The sequence below is a fragment of the Babylonia areolata genome, chromosome 1 (assembly GCF_041734735.1).
Source record: "Babylonia areolata isolate BAREFJ2019XMU chromosome 1, ASM4173473v1, whole genome shotgun sequence".
Lineage (NCBI taxonomy): Eukaryota > Metazoa > Mollusca > Gastropoda > Neogastropoda > Buccinidae > Babylonia > Babylonia areolata.
Window position 1 is genome coordinate 71,521,077 of NC_134876.1, and position 18,069 is coordinate 71,539,145.

Here is an 18,069-nt window from a genome sequence, read left to right on the forward strand (position 1 = left end):
TCTGGCGATGAAGCAGTGATAATTCTAACACTGGGATGAGCAATAGTTGTTCATTCTGCAGTTTTATTTGCCTGTATGGTCTTTCATGTATTTTTTGCATGATACTGAAGTTGTTGTTTTTTGTTTTTATGTTTCTTTTGTAATCTGGGGATGAAAAATTAGCAGAAATGCTGACATTCCTTGAGCACAGCCTAGGCTGATTCGCCTTAAGGAGTTAAATGATTAAGATAATGTCATGAACTGTGTTGTTTTTGAGGGGTTTTTTCCCCAGATGTCACAGGGTTTTGTGTTTAATGAAGTTGAATTTTTATTTAGTTGTGAAGTCTTGATATGGCCTGTGTGGTCGGTTGGACTACTTGCAACAGTCTGATGTCAAATGACAATTGGCTGAGGTAGTGTATGTCACATATTTTCAGATCACAGTGACTGAGGACGGAATCATCGGAGTTCATGGATGGTTGCCTTTTGACAAGAACATCAATTTCTACTACACCTTTGAAAAGGATGCCACTATGCTCAGCTCCAAGTAAGTGATTAAATAAAATGGTTTATGGTAGTCAAGTTTATTACAATTCGTTTGTTTTTTGTTTAACTAGATGTACCAAACTATGCTTCTTTGAGGTAGTTGCAGAAATGCCCTTGTTCACACTGCTGAGATGAGCCTTTGCTGTGTCGTTCAAATGCATCACAACTACATACCCAGTGATGACAGGAAAAGCACATGATCATACACAGAGATGGAAGGAATTTGTTACTCACAGGCAAGGAAGCGATAAAGATTTAGGTGACGAGATTTCAGATAAAAAAGACAAGTAGATCTTCAAGAATGTTAACAACGTTGCTCATACTGCAGTTGGTACAGTCTGTAAATGCAGTGTTTCAGACAAACAGACTGCTGCTTATGCTTCAGCCCATGATGGGTGGTAAAAGCATTCAACAGTTAGAGGGTCCTTGGTACAAATCCCAGCTGCGGTTAAGTGTGGAGGTCAACAAATGTGCAGACCTACTGGTGCCTAAGGTATACCCCTCCTGTATATGTGCATGCAGAAGATCAAATGCATTTAGAGATCCCCACAAACCACATCAGTGTTTGGTGAGTTCTGGAAAGAAGAACATACCCAGCATGTACACCCAGAAAATGGGGTAAGGCTGCCTACATTGTGGGGTAAAAACAGTCCTACACATAAAAGCCTACTCATACATATTTGTATTTCATTTTATCACAACAGATTTCTCTGTGAAATTCGGGCTGCAGCGCCACCCTTTTTTTTTTCTTTTTTTTTTGCCTGCGTGCAGTTTTATTTGTTTTTCCTATTGAAGTGGAATTTTCTACAGAATTTTGCCAGGAACAACCCTTTTGTTGCCCTGGGTTCTTTTACGTGTGCTAAGTGCATGCTGCACACGGGACCTCGGTTTATCGTCTCATCCGAATGACTAGCTTCCAGACCACCACTCAAGGTCTAGTGGAGGGGGAGAAAATATCAGCGGCTGAGCCATGATTCGAACCAGCACACTCAGATTCTCTTGCTTCCTAGGCGGACGCGTTACCTCTAGGCCATCACTCCACATAAGAATGAACATGAGTTGCAACCCATGAACACAGAAGAACAATGCTTGAGCCTTACGTTTTTACAGACTGACGTAAGTGGTCTTTCAAATTGATACCATATTGTAACTACTGCTTGTGTACACATGATTTCGTCTCTACGTATCATTCCAGAACAAAGAAGAGGATTGGAGGACCGTTTGCTCCCGGCCTGAAGATGGAACCCAAGCTGTTCACGGTAACCCATGACGCCCGCCTGCTGCTGAGTGGGGGGTACTGGGACAACAGTCTGCAGGTCTACCGTCTGGACAAGGCCATGACCATCAACCACATCATCCGACACATAGGTTACTGACAACACTTTTGTGCATTTTTATTGGGTTTTTATGTGTTCATGTATGTGTTAGTGTATGTGTCATCACAATGTGTGACTGTGTCAGGAGAGCGTTCATGCCTGTGTTCATGTATGTGTCATTGCAGTGTGTGTGTCAGGAGAGTGTTCATGCCTGTGTTCATGTATGTGTCATTGCAATTTGTGACTGTGCCAGGAGAGTGTTCATGCCTATGTTCATGTATGTTTCATTGCAGTGTGTGTGTGTCAGGAGAATGTTCATGCCTGTGTTCATGTATGTGTCATTGCAGTGTGTGTGTCAGGAGAGTGTTCATGCCTGTGTTCATGTATGTGTCATTGCAGTGTGTGACTGTGTCAGGAGAGTGTTCATGCCTGTGTTCATATATGTGTCATTGTAATGAGTGACTGCATCAGGAGAGGACTGGGCCCCACCTCCCTGTGTCAAGCTCTAGACACAATGAATATGAATTCACTGCCTCTATGACCATAAAAGGCTGTGGGACTTTTAGCCTTTAACCTTTAACCATTCCACGACCATATGGAATGTTTTGTATCTTTTGTACCATGTTTGGTTTTGTACTGTCATGATTTTCTTAGTGCAGTGTTCAACATTGTTGCCAGAGAAATAGGTTTGGTGAGTCTGGGCTGTTTGCAATGCTCAGTGAACAGCCGTGTTGTCTGAAGATATAATTCACTGCTTGTTTTATCCTGACATTTTCCTGTTAAAAAGGTAATGATGATAGGTATTTGTAGAGCACATAGCTTTTGGTCCTTGGTGCTTACATATGCACTGAAACTAGATGTGTACAAATGCACACACATGCATGCATGCACACACATGCACACTTAAAAGTGTGTGTGAATTTTTTAAAACATTTATTTTTAGTTGTGTGTTTTCATTCAGAATTGTTCATATCAGAATGTGAAGAATCAAAGAGGGAGAGTGTGGAAAGTCTGAAGTTAATTATGCAGTCGTTAAGACCGATGATTCTTCTCTCAGAAACCTGTCATGTTTCTGTTGAATGCTAAAAAAGCATTCTCAACTGGGTGGTCAGTTTGAGTCAGAATAGCAGGAAAATAGTTATGGCTTGTGTTATGATATTCTTCTTTCTCTTCTTCTGCTTCTTCTACATCTTCTACATCTTATTCTTATTCATGATGAATGAAAAATTGAATGTATGTGTATGTGTGAACAGTAAGTGCGTGTGTGTGTTTGTGTGTGTTTGAGTGTGTGGGCGTGAATGTGTACGTATGTCTTTGTTGCTTGTTTTATAATTTTGTGTGTGTGTGTGTGTGTAAGTACCTATGTACATATAATGTACCAATAGTTCCAGTTTTTCATCGCTTTGTTACCTTTAATAGACTATTCAAGTTCCTATTCTTATTCATCGTTCTTATTATTTTATTTTATTTCAGTTTATTTCTTTATTTTTATGTTTTGTGTCGTTCGTTCTTTATTTTTTATGTCGTTAAATGGGCAGAATTGTAAAAAGGCCTTTACTGTGCCTAATTCTTTACCCATTAAAGATTCAATCAATCAATCAATCATCAACTTCTTTTCCCTGAGCTCTGTGAAGAGTCACTGGGGCACCACCCAGAAGAACTGTTCACCAGATTCCTCCAGACTGTCATTTGTGTGTCAAACCTGGGTCTCTGGGAAAACCATTTGCAGAGACCCCAGCATTATGATAGGCAAAGTGAAAAAGACGGGACAGAGAACAGAGCAGTGCTAATGAGGACAGGGACTGTGTGCAGATGTGATCACCTGTCTGTCTTTGGATCACTGCGGCCGTCACCTCATCACAGGATCCAGGGACACCACATGTATGGTGTGGGAGATCGTGCAGCAGGTGAAGTTTCAGTTTTTCACACTGGCACTTTTTAAGGTCTTCATCGCCCACTAATTGTGCTTCTTTAGCAGCAGCTGATTGCACTCTGTCCTGTTCATTCGGTTGTAATAAATCAAAATTATCATCACATAAATTGTTGGAAAACTCATCGTTAGATCACTGGTCAAAATCTGAATTTTCTACACATCCCAAAATTTTTCTGTGTACGTATGTTCAGTCAGCAGTGCCATGTCTGCAAATGATGTCTACACAGCACATGGACCAGAATGTAGCGGCAGCCACTTTCCCACAGCCTAGGGAGTGGGAGGGAGGTGTAATTCCTCTGATGCTGTGTGGGATGTAGCACAGTTTTAATGGGGGTGGGAGTGGGATTTCTTATTCCTGTGACACTGTATGCTGTGTGGGATGTAGCACAGTTTTAATGGGGGTGGGAGTGGGATTTCTTATTCCTGTGACACTGTATGCTGTGTGGGATGTAGCACAGTTTTAATGGGGGTGGGAGTGGGATTTCTTATTCCTGTGACACTGTATGCTGTGTGTGATGTAGTACAGTTTTAAAGGGTGGGGGGATTTTGTTATTCCTCTGACATTGTGTTAAGCTATGTGTGATGTAGCACAGTTTTTAGGGGGTGAGGGGGATGTCATTCCTCATAGACTGTATGTTTTGTGTGACATAGCACAGTTTTAAAGGGGCGGGGGTTTGGGGGGGGGATGATTTGTAATCCATTTGACATGGTTGTGGGTGTTGTGCAGGGAGGGTTCAGCAGCAACATCGACACCCACTCTGTCATCACACTGTACGGACATGATGAGGAAGTCACCGCTGTCCACATCTCCACGGAACTCGATCTGGCCGTGTCAGCCTCAAAGGTCTGTGGCCTAGCTTCTTTTCATTCTCCTTGTGAATTCATCGTAAAAGACTTGTTTTCAAGAAGAAGTGAGGGATAGGGAAATTATTGTTTAGAATCTATTTCATACATATATTTCAATTATTTTGCAGGGGTTGCTGAAATCAATTTAAACCCCCACTCCAGGCACATCAAGGGAAGCAACACTTAATTCTATACCAACCTAGTTTTATGGGACCAGAGTAATCCCCCAACTGTCTGTATTCAATAGCTTTCTGCATCTAGTTCTTCAGTGTCTTCCTTTTCCCACCCACATTGTCATCTGGTACAAGCAGAGCATGAAAGCATGACAGTGGGTTTTGTTTTCTGTTCAAGTTATCTCTTCTCAATTACAACTTCCACCAGATTCCAAAGAGGGTCCTTATCCTGGAAGTCATGAAGTCTGAGTTAAATGAAAAACTCTGGGGTGTCTGCTATCAAACATGGAAAGGAAAGTGGACAAACGGGAGTTTATTCCATCCTCCAGCACACTTTTAATTTTGGTTTGCAGTTCAGGGTTGCTTTCCTTTGAAGTGGTTTGTGTGGTCAGTGTTACCCTTGCAAGATGAGACAAGCACAGGCATTACAGGTTTGTAAGCAAAGAAAATTTTCTTCACAAGATTTTGGACAAAATCAGACTTCAGCTATAAGTATCTGGATTTTGTTGTTGATGATTTCTGTGTAAATGTGAATTTGTTGTGTATAACAGTGAATTTTTTTTGGTAATACTGTGGATTTTTGTATAGTATGTAACATTTTGTTGAAACTTTTTTTTTCAGTATGTAACATTTTGTTGAAACTTTTTTTTTCCTGTATGAATTTTCATGGAGGGTGGGAAAGTGAAAGGTTTTGCATACATGTGACCATTTAAAGAGATTCTGTGGCAGAATTGGTCAGGCATCGGACTCCTGATCCAGTGTTCACCAGTGATCAGGGTTCAAGGCCCCACTTCAGCATGGTGTTGTGTCCTTGGAAAAGGCACTTTACTCTGGTTTTCCTCACTCCACCCAGGTGTTAACTCTCTCCATACGAACGGCGAAAGAGATGACGTTAACAGCGTTTCACCCCAATTACCACCATCAAAATATTGGAAGCGGAAGGCTCTTATACTGAAGACGTGAATGTTGACAAAGAATACCACAATTCTGACGACAGAAGCTAAAGGTTGGGTCATTGAGACACCCACTGGACATCCGAGGGGTCTGTGTAGAGGAGAAGAGAGGGCTGGCCGTACTGAGTGAGTTAATGAGTACCTGACCTTGGTTGGGGAAGGCTAAAATGGCAGGAGGAGAGGATTGGGGCCCTACCTCCCTATACTGAGACAGACACAGAGGATAAGATGACACCTCCATGATGGCCATATAAGGCTATGGGACCATTAACCTTTTAACCTTAACCTTTTGTTCAGGATGGGACAGTGATCCTTCACACGGTGCGGCGAGGTCTGTACATGCGGACGCTGCGCCCTTCATGTGACCCCTCCTGCAGGCTGGACATTCCCTTGCTGATGGTGTCGGACATTGGGCAGATCGTGCTGTACTGCACAGAAACCAGCATGCTGGGCAAGACGGTAAGGCCGCTTTACACTGCTGGCATCACACTACATTCCTTGTGCTGGGTGGGGGTGGGATGTGGGGGCGGGTCAGGGTGTGGGAATAGTACCCATAGACATTGGTAAAGTATCCTTACACACTAACAAAAGTTAATTGTATCCTTGCGCACTCACGAAAGACATCATTTTGATGTAGTTTTTGTACAACCCTGCAAAGTATGAAGGATAATCCTTGAACTACTGCTGGTGAATTGAAGGATCCAGATTTCAAGATTTTGTTGAACTGTGGCCCCTGCTGGGGCATGAAGAATCCATATACAGTATTGTATGGCTGTTATCGTTATTATTAATCTTATTTGTTGTTGGTGTTGTTTTTCCTGTTTATTTATTTATGTGTGTGTATATATACATACATATATATATATATATCATTTCATTTTATTTTCCATCAAGGCCTGACTAAGCACCTTGAGTTACACTGCTAGTCAGGCATCTGCATAGCAGATGTGGTGTTGCGTATATGGATTTGTCCAAACGCAGTGACGCCCCCTTGAGTAACTGAACGGAAGTGAATTGTTGCAGCTGTACACCAGTGCAGTGTAATTGTGCATGTATGCATGCATAGACGATATGACCGTGTGTGTGTGTGCGTGTCCCCTGGTGACAGGAGAAGCATGTCCTTCACGAGTACTCCATCAACGGCAAGTTCCTGTGCACACGACGTGTGGTGGCTGCTGTCAGTCACATGACCATTGCCGGTGATCACATGGTGCTCGGGGACATGGATGGCCAACTCACCATTTTCCAGCTGTTTGGGTATGTTTTGTCTCCGTGTTTTTGCACGTTTGTCTGAGGGATTTTGCATAGGTTTCATTTCCATAATTTTACACCTTTGTCTGAAGGATTAACAGGTTTTGTGTTTCTACTTCATTGAATGGTTTTGTGTAGGTTTCATCTCCATGTTTTTGCACATTTGTCTGAAGGATTAATAGGATTCATGTTTGAATGATTTTGCACCTTGTCTGAATGATTTTTTGTTGGGTTTGTCTCCGTGTTTTTACACCTGTATTTGAATGAATAATAGGTTTTGTTTCTGTGTTTTTACACCTTAGTCTAATGATTAAGTCTGATGAACTTGAGAAAAAGTATTATGGCTGTGTGTGTGTGTTTTGTAGTGATTATAAATGAATATATGTTTTCACACAAACTCATGGGAGAGGAGACAAAAAGAGATCACATGTATGCACGGACAAACACATGCTACACACACCTTCCTGTCCACCAGCAGAAAACTGATTGACTAAATGGGCTCCTTGCACTGTGTACCACTGAAAGCAAACAAATAACTAAGGGACTGACTGGGCTCCTTGCACTGTGTACAGCCTGAAGCCTCTGACAGCCCTTCAGCTCCTGGTCCCCATCCAGTGTCTGACCGTCACCCACGGCAACAGTCACGTCCTGGTGGGTCTGCGCGACGGGAAGCTGATCATCGTGGGAGTCAAGGGCAAGCCGGACCCCAGATAGTGGTGCAGATGGAGGGATAGGCTGAAATTAACATAACTGTTGACCCTGTCATGGGTCATCCTATTAGCTGCAGACTTGGGGTCAGCACAAAACTGATTGCCAGAGTTCTTCGTTGCTGGGGTCAGAAACAGTGGATTGACTACTGGAAGATGCAGCTGAGTTCTGCATGTACTGCTGGAAGGAAAGCTGATTGACATATCCAACAGCATGTTGTTGTTTTTTCATTAAAACTGAAGTGTTTACCTGCATCCGTGGAGTTCTTGGGTGCAGGTGTCTCTTTTAAATCAGCATGCCCTTTTTTCCTTGGTGTTCATGCTTTTGTTCATTCTTCAGCAATGGGGAGCATTTCGCTGTTATTCTTAGGCATAAACAAGGGTTGTGATGTCAAGGAATGTGCCTACGATCATGACAAAACTGTGCTTATGTGGCAGTCTTTTTTTTTCTTTCCTTTTTTATATTCTGCTATACTATCATGTCAAACGAAAATGCCATTACAGCACTTGCTACCTTCATGAATCACAGTGAAGTGAATCACAGTGAAGTGAAGCAGTGGAGAAGTTTCTAATTTAACCCTTCCACCTTCTTTTCCCCCAACTGGAAAAACAGGTATAAGGTCTGTTGCTGCGTTAGTTTGTATTGAACACAAGGTATGGAATTGGACAAGGAAGGGGAGAGAGGAATAACAGATGGAAAACAGTTAGGAAGTTCTAGCCAGGAGCTACATTTGAACCGCTTGTCTACATTCTATTGTGATACTGTCGTTTTGTTGTGTTACAATTTACTTGTGATGATGTTGGTTTTCTGGTGCATTGTTCATTGTAATGTGTTCTGAATGCTTTGACTGTGTGCACCCATGCATGAGCAATACAGTGATGTCAGTGCATACAGCTCACAGTTATCAGTGTCGAGACTGTGTGTGATTATCAGAGGTACACATCATGTGCTTGTAAATGTGTGTAATAAAGTTGCATGGGGCTTTTTGATTTGGTTGTGTGTTGCATGTTGATAGAACTCTATTTGTTTTGTTTTGTTTTTTTAAAGAAAAATCATTTATTTTGTGTATGTTGTGTTGTTTCATGTTTTTGTGTTTTGCTCAGAATTACAAAGCTGGAGTTCTTGTGAGGAAAGCAGCCATAATAATGTGTTTATTTGTTGAGATACTCGTCATGGAATACCTGTATTAAAAACTTGAGTATACACACTATTTATGTACACACCAATGAAAGAAAACTCATCAGCTTTCATTCACATGTTGATTGCTTTGTTGGTTGCTTTTTACATGGAGAGTTATTGTCATGTTGTTAGATTGTAGGAACATCTGTTTCTCACAAATTTTGTATGAGCATTTATTGTCACAATCTCTGAGAAGGTGAAAAGTTAAATGCAAATGTTATGATATTGTAAAAAAATAAAAATAAAAAATAAAAAAATAATAAAAGAGAGAGAGAGAGAATTATCTTTCTAGAAATGCATGAGAAAAAAACACATCTTCTAAGCACCAACTTTTTGTGGGACTTTGGTCCTGCTGCCTCAACAGTGGTTGTGGCTTACTTGTTGGCTGCCCTCCTGTGTCAGAACATGCTCAGCAGACAGTATAGTGAATACAGATAGGTCCTGCAACATTACAGCCAAGATATCAAGTTTGATGAGAATGATATATTTGTAATAGTAGAAAAGGATTCAAAAAACGAAACTATATTCTGTACATGGAGGTGCAGATTAAGGATTCTGTATTGAGTGCAATATGATTTCTGTACAGCTGTTATGTCCTGTGTTGTCTTTGTTGTGTTTGCTATGACGTGGATGTGTGTTCATGACTGACTTTCAAACAACAACCAGAAAGTCTGTCCACCATGAAGTCAGCAGTATTTTTTTATCACCAGCCTTTGCCCAGCCCCCCCCCCCCCCCCCCCCCTGCTCCCCACCCCACCCCCATCTCTGCTTGTGGAGGGCAACTCTAATTCACACAGAGATCTGTTCTCACTGTTGACAGTTTTCTACACAGGCAGTCCTCACACTGAGCAAGTCTTCATGCTGTGCACAATACTGACATTGTCAGAGGAATATATTGCTTCCTTTTTCAGGTATATGTCTATGGATATGCATCCAACCATTTTGTCGGATCTGCACTCAATTATTAGTTGTGTCCTTTGGTATTTTTACCCCCAACCTTGAGCAGACTGGTGGTGTATGTATTCCTTGACATCATTCAGTGATGAGTTTGATAGCACAGAATATTCCTGCGTTGTAACTGCTAACAACACTGTTGTTGCTTCATCACTTTAATTTATCAAGCTGGCATGGCATCAAAACAATCAAATGTAAACAGTGACATCACCTGACTTGTACAGGGTGTTGATTATCATGTGTTGCATCTGTGACAGTAACCTTGACATGCAGCTGTCGTGTTGTGTAATGAATGAAGGGGTGAAGAAAAAGTTGCTTCATTGTCCACGTTCAGAACATGTTTGTGGCGGTTGACAGTCACACAGGACACACATTACAATTTCACTTTCAGTTTCAAGGAAGAGTAAAAGCATGTGGACTGATCCATATACATCTACACTGCATCTGCTGTAATTTTGAAAAAAAAAAAAAAAAAAAAAAGGCAGGTGCTTGATCTTCGCGTAAAACCAACGCAGTGATCAGGCCATGAGTTTACCCTAGGTTTGTGGAAAATATTAACATGTATTCAAACAAAAGGTTTTTACAAGACAAGACAAGACAAGACAAGACACATTACAAGACAAACGTGTACAGCATCAGAGACTAAGGTGATGATATCAGAACGTCTTTTTTGTGCAACCTTCAAGTGAACGGAATTCAGGTAATAGTAAAAGTATTGCAGTAGCAATGACCCACCTTACAGAGAACTTAGGATGGTAGCGAGCTGGATTTTGGGGGGATGCTGCAATATCTTGTCATGTCCCCCAGTCATTAGTCAGATACACATAGCAGGACAGCTGATTTCTGTCCATATTCCAACGCACTAAGGCCTCATGTATTTGTTTAGTTTCACCTTTATGTTATGTGTGGCATAAGATTGAAAGACTGCTGGTCTTGAATGGAACACCACACTCTGTTATTTTGCCTCGTTATATTAAGAAACCATGGTCACTGTATATGTTCACTGTTTATGCACATGTATTAATTTTGTATGTATTCTTTTTTTCTGCCCAGAGGGCTGGATGTTAAACAGTAGAAATGCTTATTCCACTTCCGCCATGAAATAACATGTTTTTTGAGGCGGTGGGAGTTCTTGGGGGTTTTATAGGTTCATGTGTGTCTATGTGTCTGTGTGTGTGATATGCATGTGTGACGCTCCTGCCCAGATGATGATCAGGATTCAGGCAGCAGAACAGATCAACTCCCTCAGACTCAGAATCAGAATCAAAATTTATTTTACTTTATTATCTCAGTAAGAGGATTTAAATGTGATGAAATCTGTGATACACATTGCAAGCAAAACAGTAAAGTTTGGCATACAACAGATGTGACAAAATTACACACAACAGAGTTGTAGCAAAACAAGCCACAATTTAAACACACACACACACACACACACTTTTGCACAACGTAATGAGCAAATGTAGCGGTGATCAATATAACAATACCAAGCTGTAAAACACACAAGTCAAACAAATAAGTCATAGAAACATCAGTTGCAAGCGTAGAAACCTCAGTTACAGCAGTAAAATTAGCATCTCTATAGTGAAATAAAGTATACCTGTCATGCAGAACAATTCTCCTTCATTTTCACTGGCTGGAGACTCCATACTTGGGGACTAAAGGCTGGTGACAGACTGTGCCGCAGACTTCAGTCAGGAAAGTAGATCTTTTTTCTTGTCTGAAGTTGACTTCCTTGTTTCCAGTGCTGCTGGTTGTGCTGAGCTGAAATGGCGAGCCAGTCAGTTTGTGAATGGGATTACCAGTACACTTTACAGGCAGTGAACTCGATTGTAAAATCCCAGTTTCAGATATCTTTGTTCAAGGAAGGCATGGGTGTTGACTTGAAGCTGAAATAGTGGTTTTGCTGGAATACTGAACAACAAGAATGCTGTTTGAAAATTTGGACAAAGATTGTTTCTGTAGAGATGAGTGAGCGATTCCCAATAAATGCCTTGGCCTGTTTTGGGATTATTATCCAGTTTGCTGATTGTAATATGTCTGTTTAGTACATGTTGTTGAAGTTCTTTAAAATATGCACTATTATTGATGGAATAAGGTTTGTATTTGACTTTGACACATTCTGTGTGGACAGACCAATAACAGAACACAAGTATAACTGAATCAGTCAGACAGTACATAAAATTTATTTTTTCTTTGGTGTTTGTGCACGTGTTTTTTCTGTTTTTTCATCTGTTGAGAGAAAGATGATTTTGCTCACTAATGATATTACGTCCATTTGAAAAAAAATGTGATATTTAGTGTCAGAAATAGGCACTTCTGTTTTCCTTCTCATATGAACTGAAGAAAGAAATGCTGACATTTGTGATAGTCTGTACAATCTATTTACTAGGAAATGATTTGCCATATTTATTAACTGGATCACTGGTGCCACTTCAATTTATATCTTATCAGGGATACACTTAGACTTTCTATCAACCCTGCTGAATTGTCCAGGAATTTCTGAGTTGTAGAAACTGTCCCAGAACCCATGTTTTAGCAACAACAAAGAAAATCTCAAATTTCAAAATGTGGGATTTTTTTTTCTTCCAGTTTCAAGATGATAAAGTAGTTTGAATAGTCAACAAAAATGTCTACATGCCCAGTAGGTAATATGGTACATTTTTCTTTATAAGCAAAGCAAAGACAATATGAATGATCTGTCACATAAAAAACGGTCTAAAAACCAAAATGATGAAAAAGGTTGTTTTGAGAGCAGCTATACACGTAGACCATTTACAACTTAGTCTTTTGTGAAGGACTATGACTCTCAGACTAGGAGGCAAAATTGCACTGGCTCTTAGTGCTGCAGCCTTGTGGGCTAGTTGGCCTTTGGGAACCATCCCAACGCTGACTGTCCTAAAACCCTCTTGGCTGAGAGAGTGGGGATGTACTTGGGCAAGACACTCTCCACTATAATCAGATTCTAGCCCAAATGGTCAGAACAGCAGTTGCCTCCTCTGCTGTTCTGATGGTCATAGTCGGACACGACTGACTATCATATATATATATATATACACGTAGGTTCCATGTCTACTGGATTTTGACTTCAAAAAGATTGGCATCTCTGCTGGAGAGAGGGGTATATCACTTTTGCCTTGTATAGAATTAATTCTATCATCTGTGTTGGTGGTGGTTGTGTCTGTGAGTGTGGGCTTATGTGTGTGTGTATATGTGTGTGTGGCAGTGATGTTGTTAAGCTCAGAAATGATTGCTTTGTAGTGTTATGTCACAGTCATTTATCATGCATATTATGGTCAGTTGTCAAAGGGAGTAGGCTATAGCATCAGGTAGATCATGCATCCAGTGGATCGTCAATTTCAAGCTGGGTTTTTTTCTGCTGCCTTGATACAAGGCTAACTTTGTACAACCTCAAAGTAAAATTTCAAGACGAAATTAAGAATGAATGTTGTTTATAGATAAATAAATTAGTAATTAGAAATAGACTGTGTGTGTGGATGTGTGTGTGTGTCCTTGATACAAACGGATTGATCCTGCTTTGAAATTCAGATTGTCAGTATTTTAAGAAGACCGACTAATGGCACTGTGCAACTGAAGGGTGTTTTTTTTGTGTGGGCAGGTGTTTGTGGAGATTTATAATACCCATGCCAGCTGTTGTTTAAAAGATGAAATATTATTTTTATTAAAAGTCAGTGTTCTGGGAAGGATGCAATAACCTTGTTTCATTTAATTCCCTTCATTAGCCATTCTTTTGTAATTCATTTATATGTATATGAATATTATCAATATATATATATATATATATATATATATATGAATGTAGTTTCAGTTGCTGTGCATCAGTGTTATATGTTATAAAGGAAAAAAAAAGATGTATAGCTTGAAATCAGTAGGACCGCAAAAATGAAAATGTCATGTGGAATTTGATTTTTAAAGTCTGAATAAGAAAATGTTCGTTAACACATCTCCTTAAAATACACACAGGTTTTTGTAATTTTGCACAGAAAAAACCCCCAATTAATTCATTCTATATAATAATAATAATGATTGATGTGTGTGTGTGTGTTCCAGTTCATTCATTCTGGAAAATGCTTAATTCTTATTCTTTTGCATTCATTGGCAATAATTCCAAGTTTGACTTGATTCAGACCAACATGTTGTGATCTTGTTTTGGCCAAAAACAGTTTCAAAACTGTGGGTATGACATAATCCTGAATAAATGTTATGATTATGTGTTTCAGTCACTTTAGAATTGTTCAGTGTGCATTCTCAAGCATCAGTAAAAATGGAGAGAAAAAAAAATTAAATTCAGTGACTTCATCGTAATTAGCTTTGTTATTTTTGCACCACAAGAAAAATATTATCATGTACCTGTACACAGCACTGAGTCTTTTTAAGTGTTGTGCTTCAGGTAGCAAAAGTTCATCTTCATCAAGTGGTTACCATTAAACCATTTTCAACTGGTTTTTCTGTGAACACTTTGTACATTTGAATGTCATGTACACAGTTGTATGTATTAATGCATTCATCAGTGTACATGGTATCAGTACATGTCAGTATAAGCAATGATGTGTGCTTGTATTGGTGGATATGTGTAAGTGTGTCAAATGACACATACACTGTGTTAGGGTATGTGTCACTGTGGCAAATGAAAGATGTGTACTGTACTGATACATGTGTCAGTATATTTGTTAATGTGTACACTGTGTTGATGCATATGTCCGTGTTTTCGGTAATATGTTATCTGTATTGATACATATGTGTCTTAGTTTTCTTTAGCATGTACATGGTGTTGGTGCATATGTGTCAGTGGTTTTTGTCACATTATGTTTATGCAGATGTGTTCATGGCTGTGTTCCTGGTGACAAGAGCTTTGTTCAGACCTATGAGATTCTTCTCCAGTGTTGCACGTTGTCAGAGAGTATGTATATCTGGTGCCTTCTGAGCAAGCCTTATGAAACAAATGTTGTGTTGGCTGTGATATAATCTTGGTCATGTGAGTAAAAATCAGCATTTAGTACGTATCAAAGTCCATATCATGCTTAGTAAACAACTTATGATTGACAAACGCTCGTCTGTAATCGTTAAAAGTATTTCTTTTAACCCCTCTTAACAGGTTTGTGGGGATATTGTCTGATGTACCCATGGTTACTTGACCAGATGATAAAAACAAATGTCCACATTGCCTGCAGTTTGTGGTCGGGGGAGGGATCGCCATTGGCAAAGTGTGCTTATTTTTAGCTTCTGTTTTCCTATTTATATGTGCTTCTTGTACATCACAGGTAGATACCTGAATCATGAATCATGCACACAGGTATTTGAAAGCAACCAGTAAACCAGTAACCAACATTTTTGTTGTTGAGTGTTTTTGATTTCTTTTTTCTCTTTTAAGTTATATGAAGCATCATGACTGTATGACTGCCCACGGCTGGTGGTTATGGCCTTGACCTCTGACCCTGAATTTCCATGGAGTTCCTATTCTCTGTATGGCCAGTGGCCGTTTCAGGTTTAGTGAAAATTGAATGTCCTTTCTTGTCTTCCTGCATCAGTGGCTGCAACTCCCACATTCACTCCTATGCATGAGTAGGCTTTGATAATACCATCATAAAAGCAGCCATACTCCATTTTCAGATAGGTGTATGATGGGGATATTTTTGTTTCCATATCCCACTAAATGCTGACATGGATTGTGGGAGTTATAGCAGGCATATTTGATCTTTTGCATGTGTATACTTACAAAGGAGATTAAAGCACAGGGAGATCAGAAAGATCTCCACCCTTAATCCACCAGGTGCCAATACTGGATCAAACTCAGGATCCTCAGAGTCCAGCTTGTTGACCATTCAGTCATTGCGCCCATCAATCCTGAATGTAAGACACAGGTTATATCTGGCCCATCAACTTCGTTTTTTAATGCCATGTTTCACCTTGACCTTTAACCCGAGATATGAATAGCAATCACACCATGAAGGGGATGGCTGGTTACAGACAGGCTCACGTCGTCTCACGGGTGTCAGAAATGAATCACAAGGAGACAACACATCTATCTGAAACCTGACACAACACAGAAGTCTATATCAACACCATGTTCACACTGTTTGTGATAACTTACTTTTAATACAAAAATCATTTTTGACATAGTTCAAAACTGTACACAAGTCAACTATGTGATGAGTGGAATGGAAACTGCACTCAAAAACATTATTTTACAAGTTTAAAGAGATGTATCTAAAAATGTACCAGTAATATTTGCAAATTCAATGAATTGTTCATAAAAAGAAATATTGTGCAAGTTAAATGAATTTCAAATGCAAACGTTATTGAAGAATAATCGTTAACAATAGTCATTCATTTATTTTCAGTCTTCCACCATTTTAGTTTTCTCTTTTTCCAGTCAGTCACATGTATATTTTCAGCAACCGAGATGATTCATAGACTGGGTTGTTGATTTTTCACTGTCAGTCTGTATACAAAAAGGCATATAGTGAGAAAGACATCAATTTATCACTTTAGATAACTTCCACAGTCAGTTTCTTACAGAAATAAAAATGTCATACAACAACTGCTAAAAGATCTCGCCCTCGGTGAATGAAATATCTGTAGTTCATAGCTTTCACCATCAGCTGTACCACAGTATCAAGGCAAAGGTATTGTTCATGACACAGTGGTAATGTAAATCCAACACTTGCTGTTCCTCAAACGCTGGTAAGCTACGTCCTGGTTCAGGTCACTGTCACACATTTTGGACACCATGGAAGATCCCCTGGGAAGTTTGCGGTCTTGATGCTGGATAAAGATACAAGAATAGGTATGCCAGAACATCCGTGCAAACTGTGGGCATGCTGCTTGCACAATTATGTTCAATGTGTGGGGTAAGTGTGCTTGTGAGTGTGCTGGCATGCAAATAGTCTGTTTTTGCGAATCCACTGTACTGTTGACTTGTAAATGGATGAGCGTTGTATATGTAAAAGTTAATCTACATACATTCTTATATTACTTTTTGTTTACTTTTGTGAGAAATCAGTTGGGGGTTTTTTTTTTTAAAGAATAATGATAATCCTGCTTCAATGATAAATGCATGATTATCCATATTATTTCCAGACGTATTCTCTCAACAGTTAAATGGTATCTTTGAGATTTTTTTAGTCAACTGTGTAAAATGAAATGAGTACATATTCTTGCATTATTTGTAATGAGTCCATAGGTTTCAACTGATAAAAACAATGTTTAAATAGCAGAAAAGACTCACGTTTTTGTGAGATGACACCCATTCAGGCTGAAAATTAAAAACAAAATACAGGAATGAAAGTCAATTTCTGTTGCAAAATGTGTATACGCATATCATTTATACATTTTGCTTAATTACAACCAAAGATCATACTTTAAACGTCCACACATGTTAAAAATCAGAAAACTGAACAACCCAATCTTGAGCAAAACTGCTTGGATGTAGTCTGTTTGAAGGCTGCACATCAAGACCAACTGTGAGACAAGTGCAATCAAAATGTGTGACCACAACTGTGCAGCATGAGAAAACAACACTGAACTTGATCAGATCAGCTCATGACCACCTACATGCATTTCTGGTATCCATGTCCCCTCTCATCATAACTGAATGGCAAATTTCCCCAGCAATAGAAAATATGTCCCCAGAGAGTTGTTCTCCCAAACTCAGTGACTTTCTTTTTTTTCATTTCCCAAGCTTTTGCCTTCCTTTCTACCCTGGTCTCACCTGTTGTTTGCTGTGCTATTGTCTCTACTTCTCTACTTCCTTCTGTTCTTCTCCCTAACCTTCTTTCTTGTCTTCTGCCTTCTCCTGTGTCTCATCCTTGGCCTCTCCTGCCTTCTCTTGGGACTCATCTTTTGGTTCCTCAGCCTTTTCCTGTGCCTCATCTTTTGGTTCTTCTGCCTTGTTCTCGGCCTGCCCCTCACTGGCCAGAGCATTCTGACCTACAGTGACAAAGCACAGCACACAGTGCAAGGTGAAGTGAACCAACAAGTGGCACACAGTGAACTCAGGTCAGTGATGTTAGTGTCAGCACAGTCATTTGTGACATTGAACAAAATAAGAAAAACAACAAACTTGTCAATCTCCAGGACATCAAAAACAAACAAAACACATACATGTCAGTGAAATCATTCATGTGTGAAATCAATAATGTATGGTAAAAAAAAAAAAATATATATATATATATCTACAGGCAATTCGATTTAAACACAAGATAACAAAC

General features: G+C 39.7%; 2 protein-coding genes across 22 annotated transcripts in view; one reads left to right on the forward strand and one right to left on the reverse strand.

Annotated features, from left to right (window-relative positions):
• LOC143286845 (neurobeachin-like protein 1) overlaps positions 1 to 15,187 on the forward strand; it is an 86,496-nt gene extending 71,309 nt beyond the window's left edge. Inside the window, exons 52-58 of the mRNA XM_076594682.1 lie at positions 417 to 526; positions 1,721 to 1,893; positions 3,654 to 3,748; positions 4,502 to 4,618; positions 6,044 to 6,205; positions 6,855 to 7,003; positions 7,570 to 15,187. Coding sequence (XP_076450797.1) covers positions 417 to 526; positions 1,721 to 1,893; positions 3,654 to 3,748; positions 4,502 to 4,618; positions 6,044 to 6,205; positions 6,855 to 7,003; positions 7,570 to 7,711 — 948 coding nt within the window. The 3' untranslated portion in view covers positions 7,712 to 15,187. The remainder of the gene's footprint in view (positions 1 to 416; positions 527 to 1,720; positions 1,894 to 3,653; positions 3,749 to 4,501; positions 4,619 to 6,043; positions 6,206 to 6,854; positions 7,004 to 7,569) is intronic.
• Positions 15,188 to 16,514: 1,327 nt separating this feature from the next.
• The window catches only part of LOC143286852 (thioredoxin domain-containing protein 6-like), a 60,042-nt gene continuing 58,487 nt past the window's right edge, over positions 16,515 to 18,069 (reverse strand). For all 21 annotated transcript variants that reach the window (XM_076594870.1, XM_076594834.1, XM_076594711.1 and 18 more), the window contains 3 exons: positions 17,630 to 17,788; positions 17,088 to 17,114; positions 16,515 to 16,624 (listed from right to left, as the gene is read on the reverse strand). In XM_076594870.1, the coding sequence (XP_076450985.1) occupies positions 17,110 to 17,114; positions 17,630 to 17,788 (164 nt within the window). In that variant the 3' untranslated portion in view covers positions 16,515 to 16,624; positions 17,088 to 17,109. The remainder of the gene's footprint in view (positions 16,625 to 17,087; positions 17,115 to 17,629; positions 17,789 to 18,069) is intronic.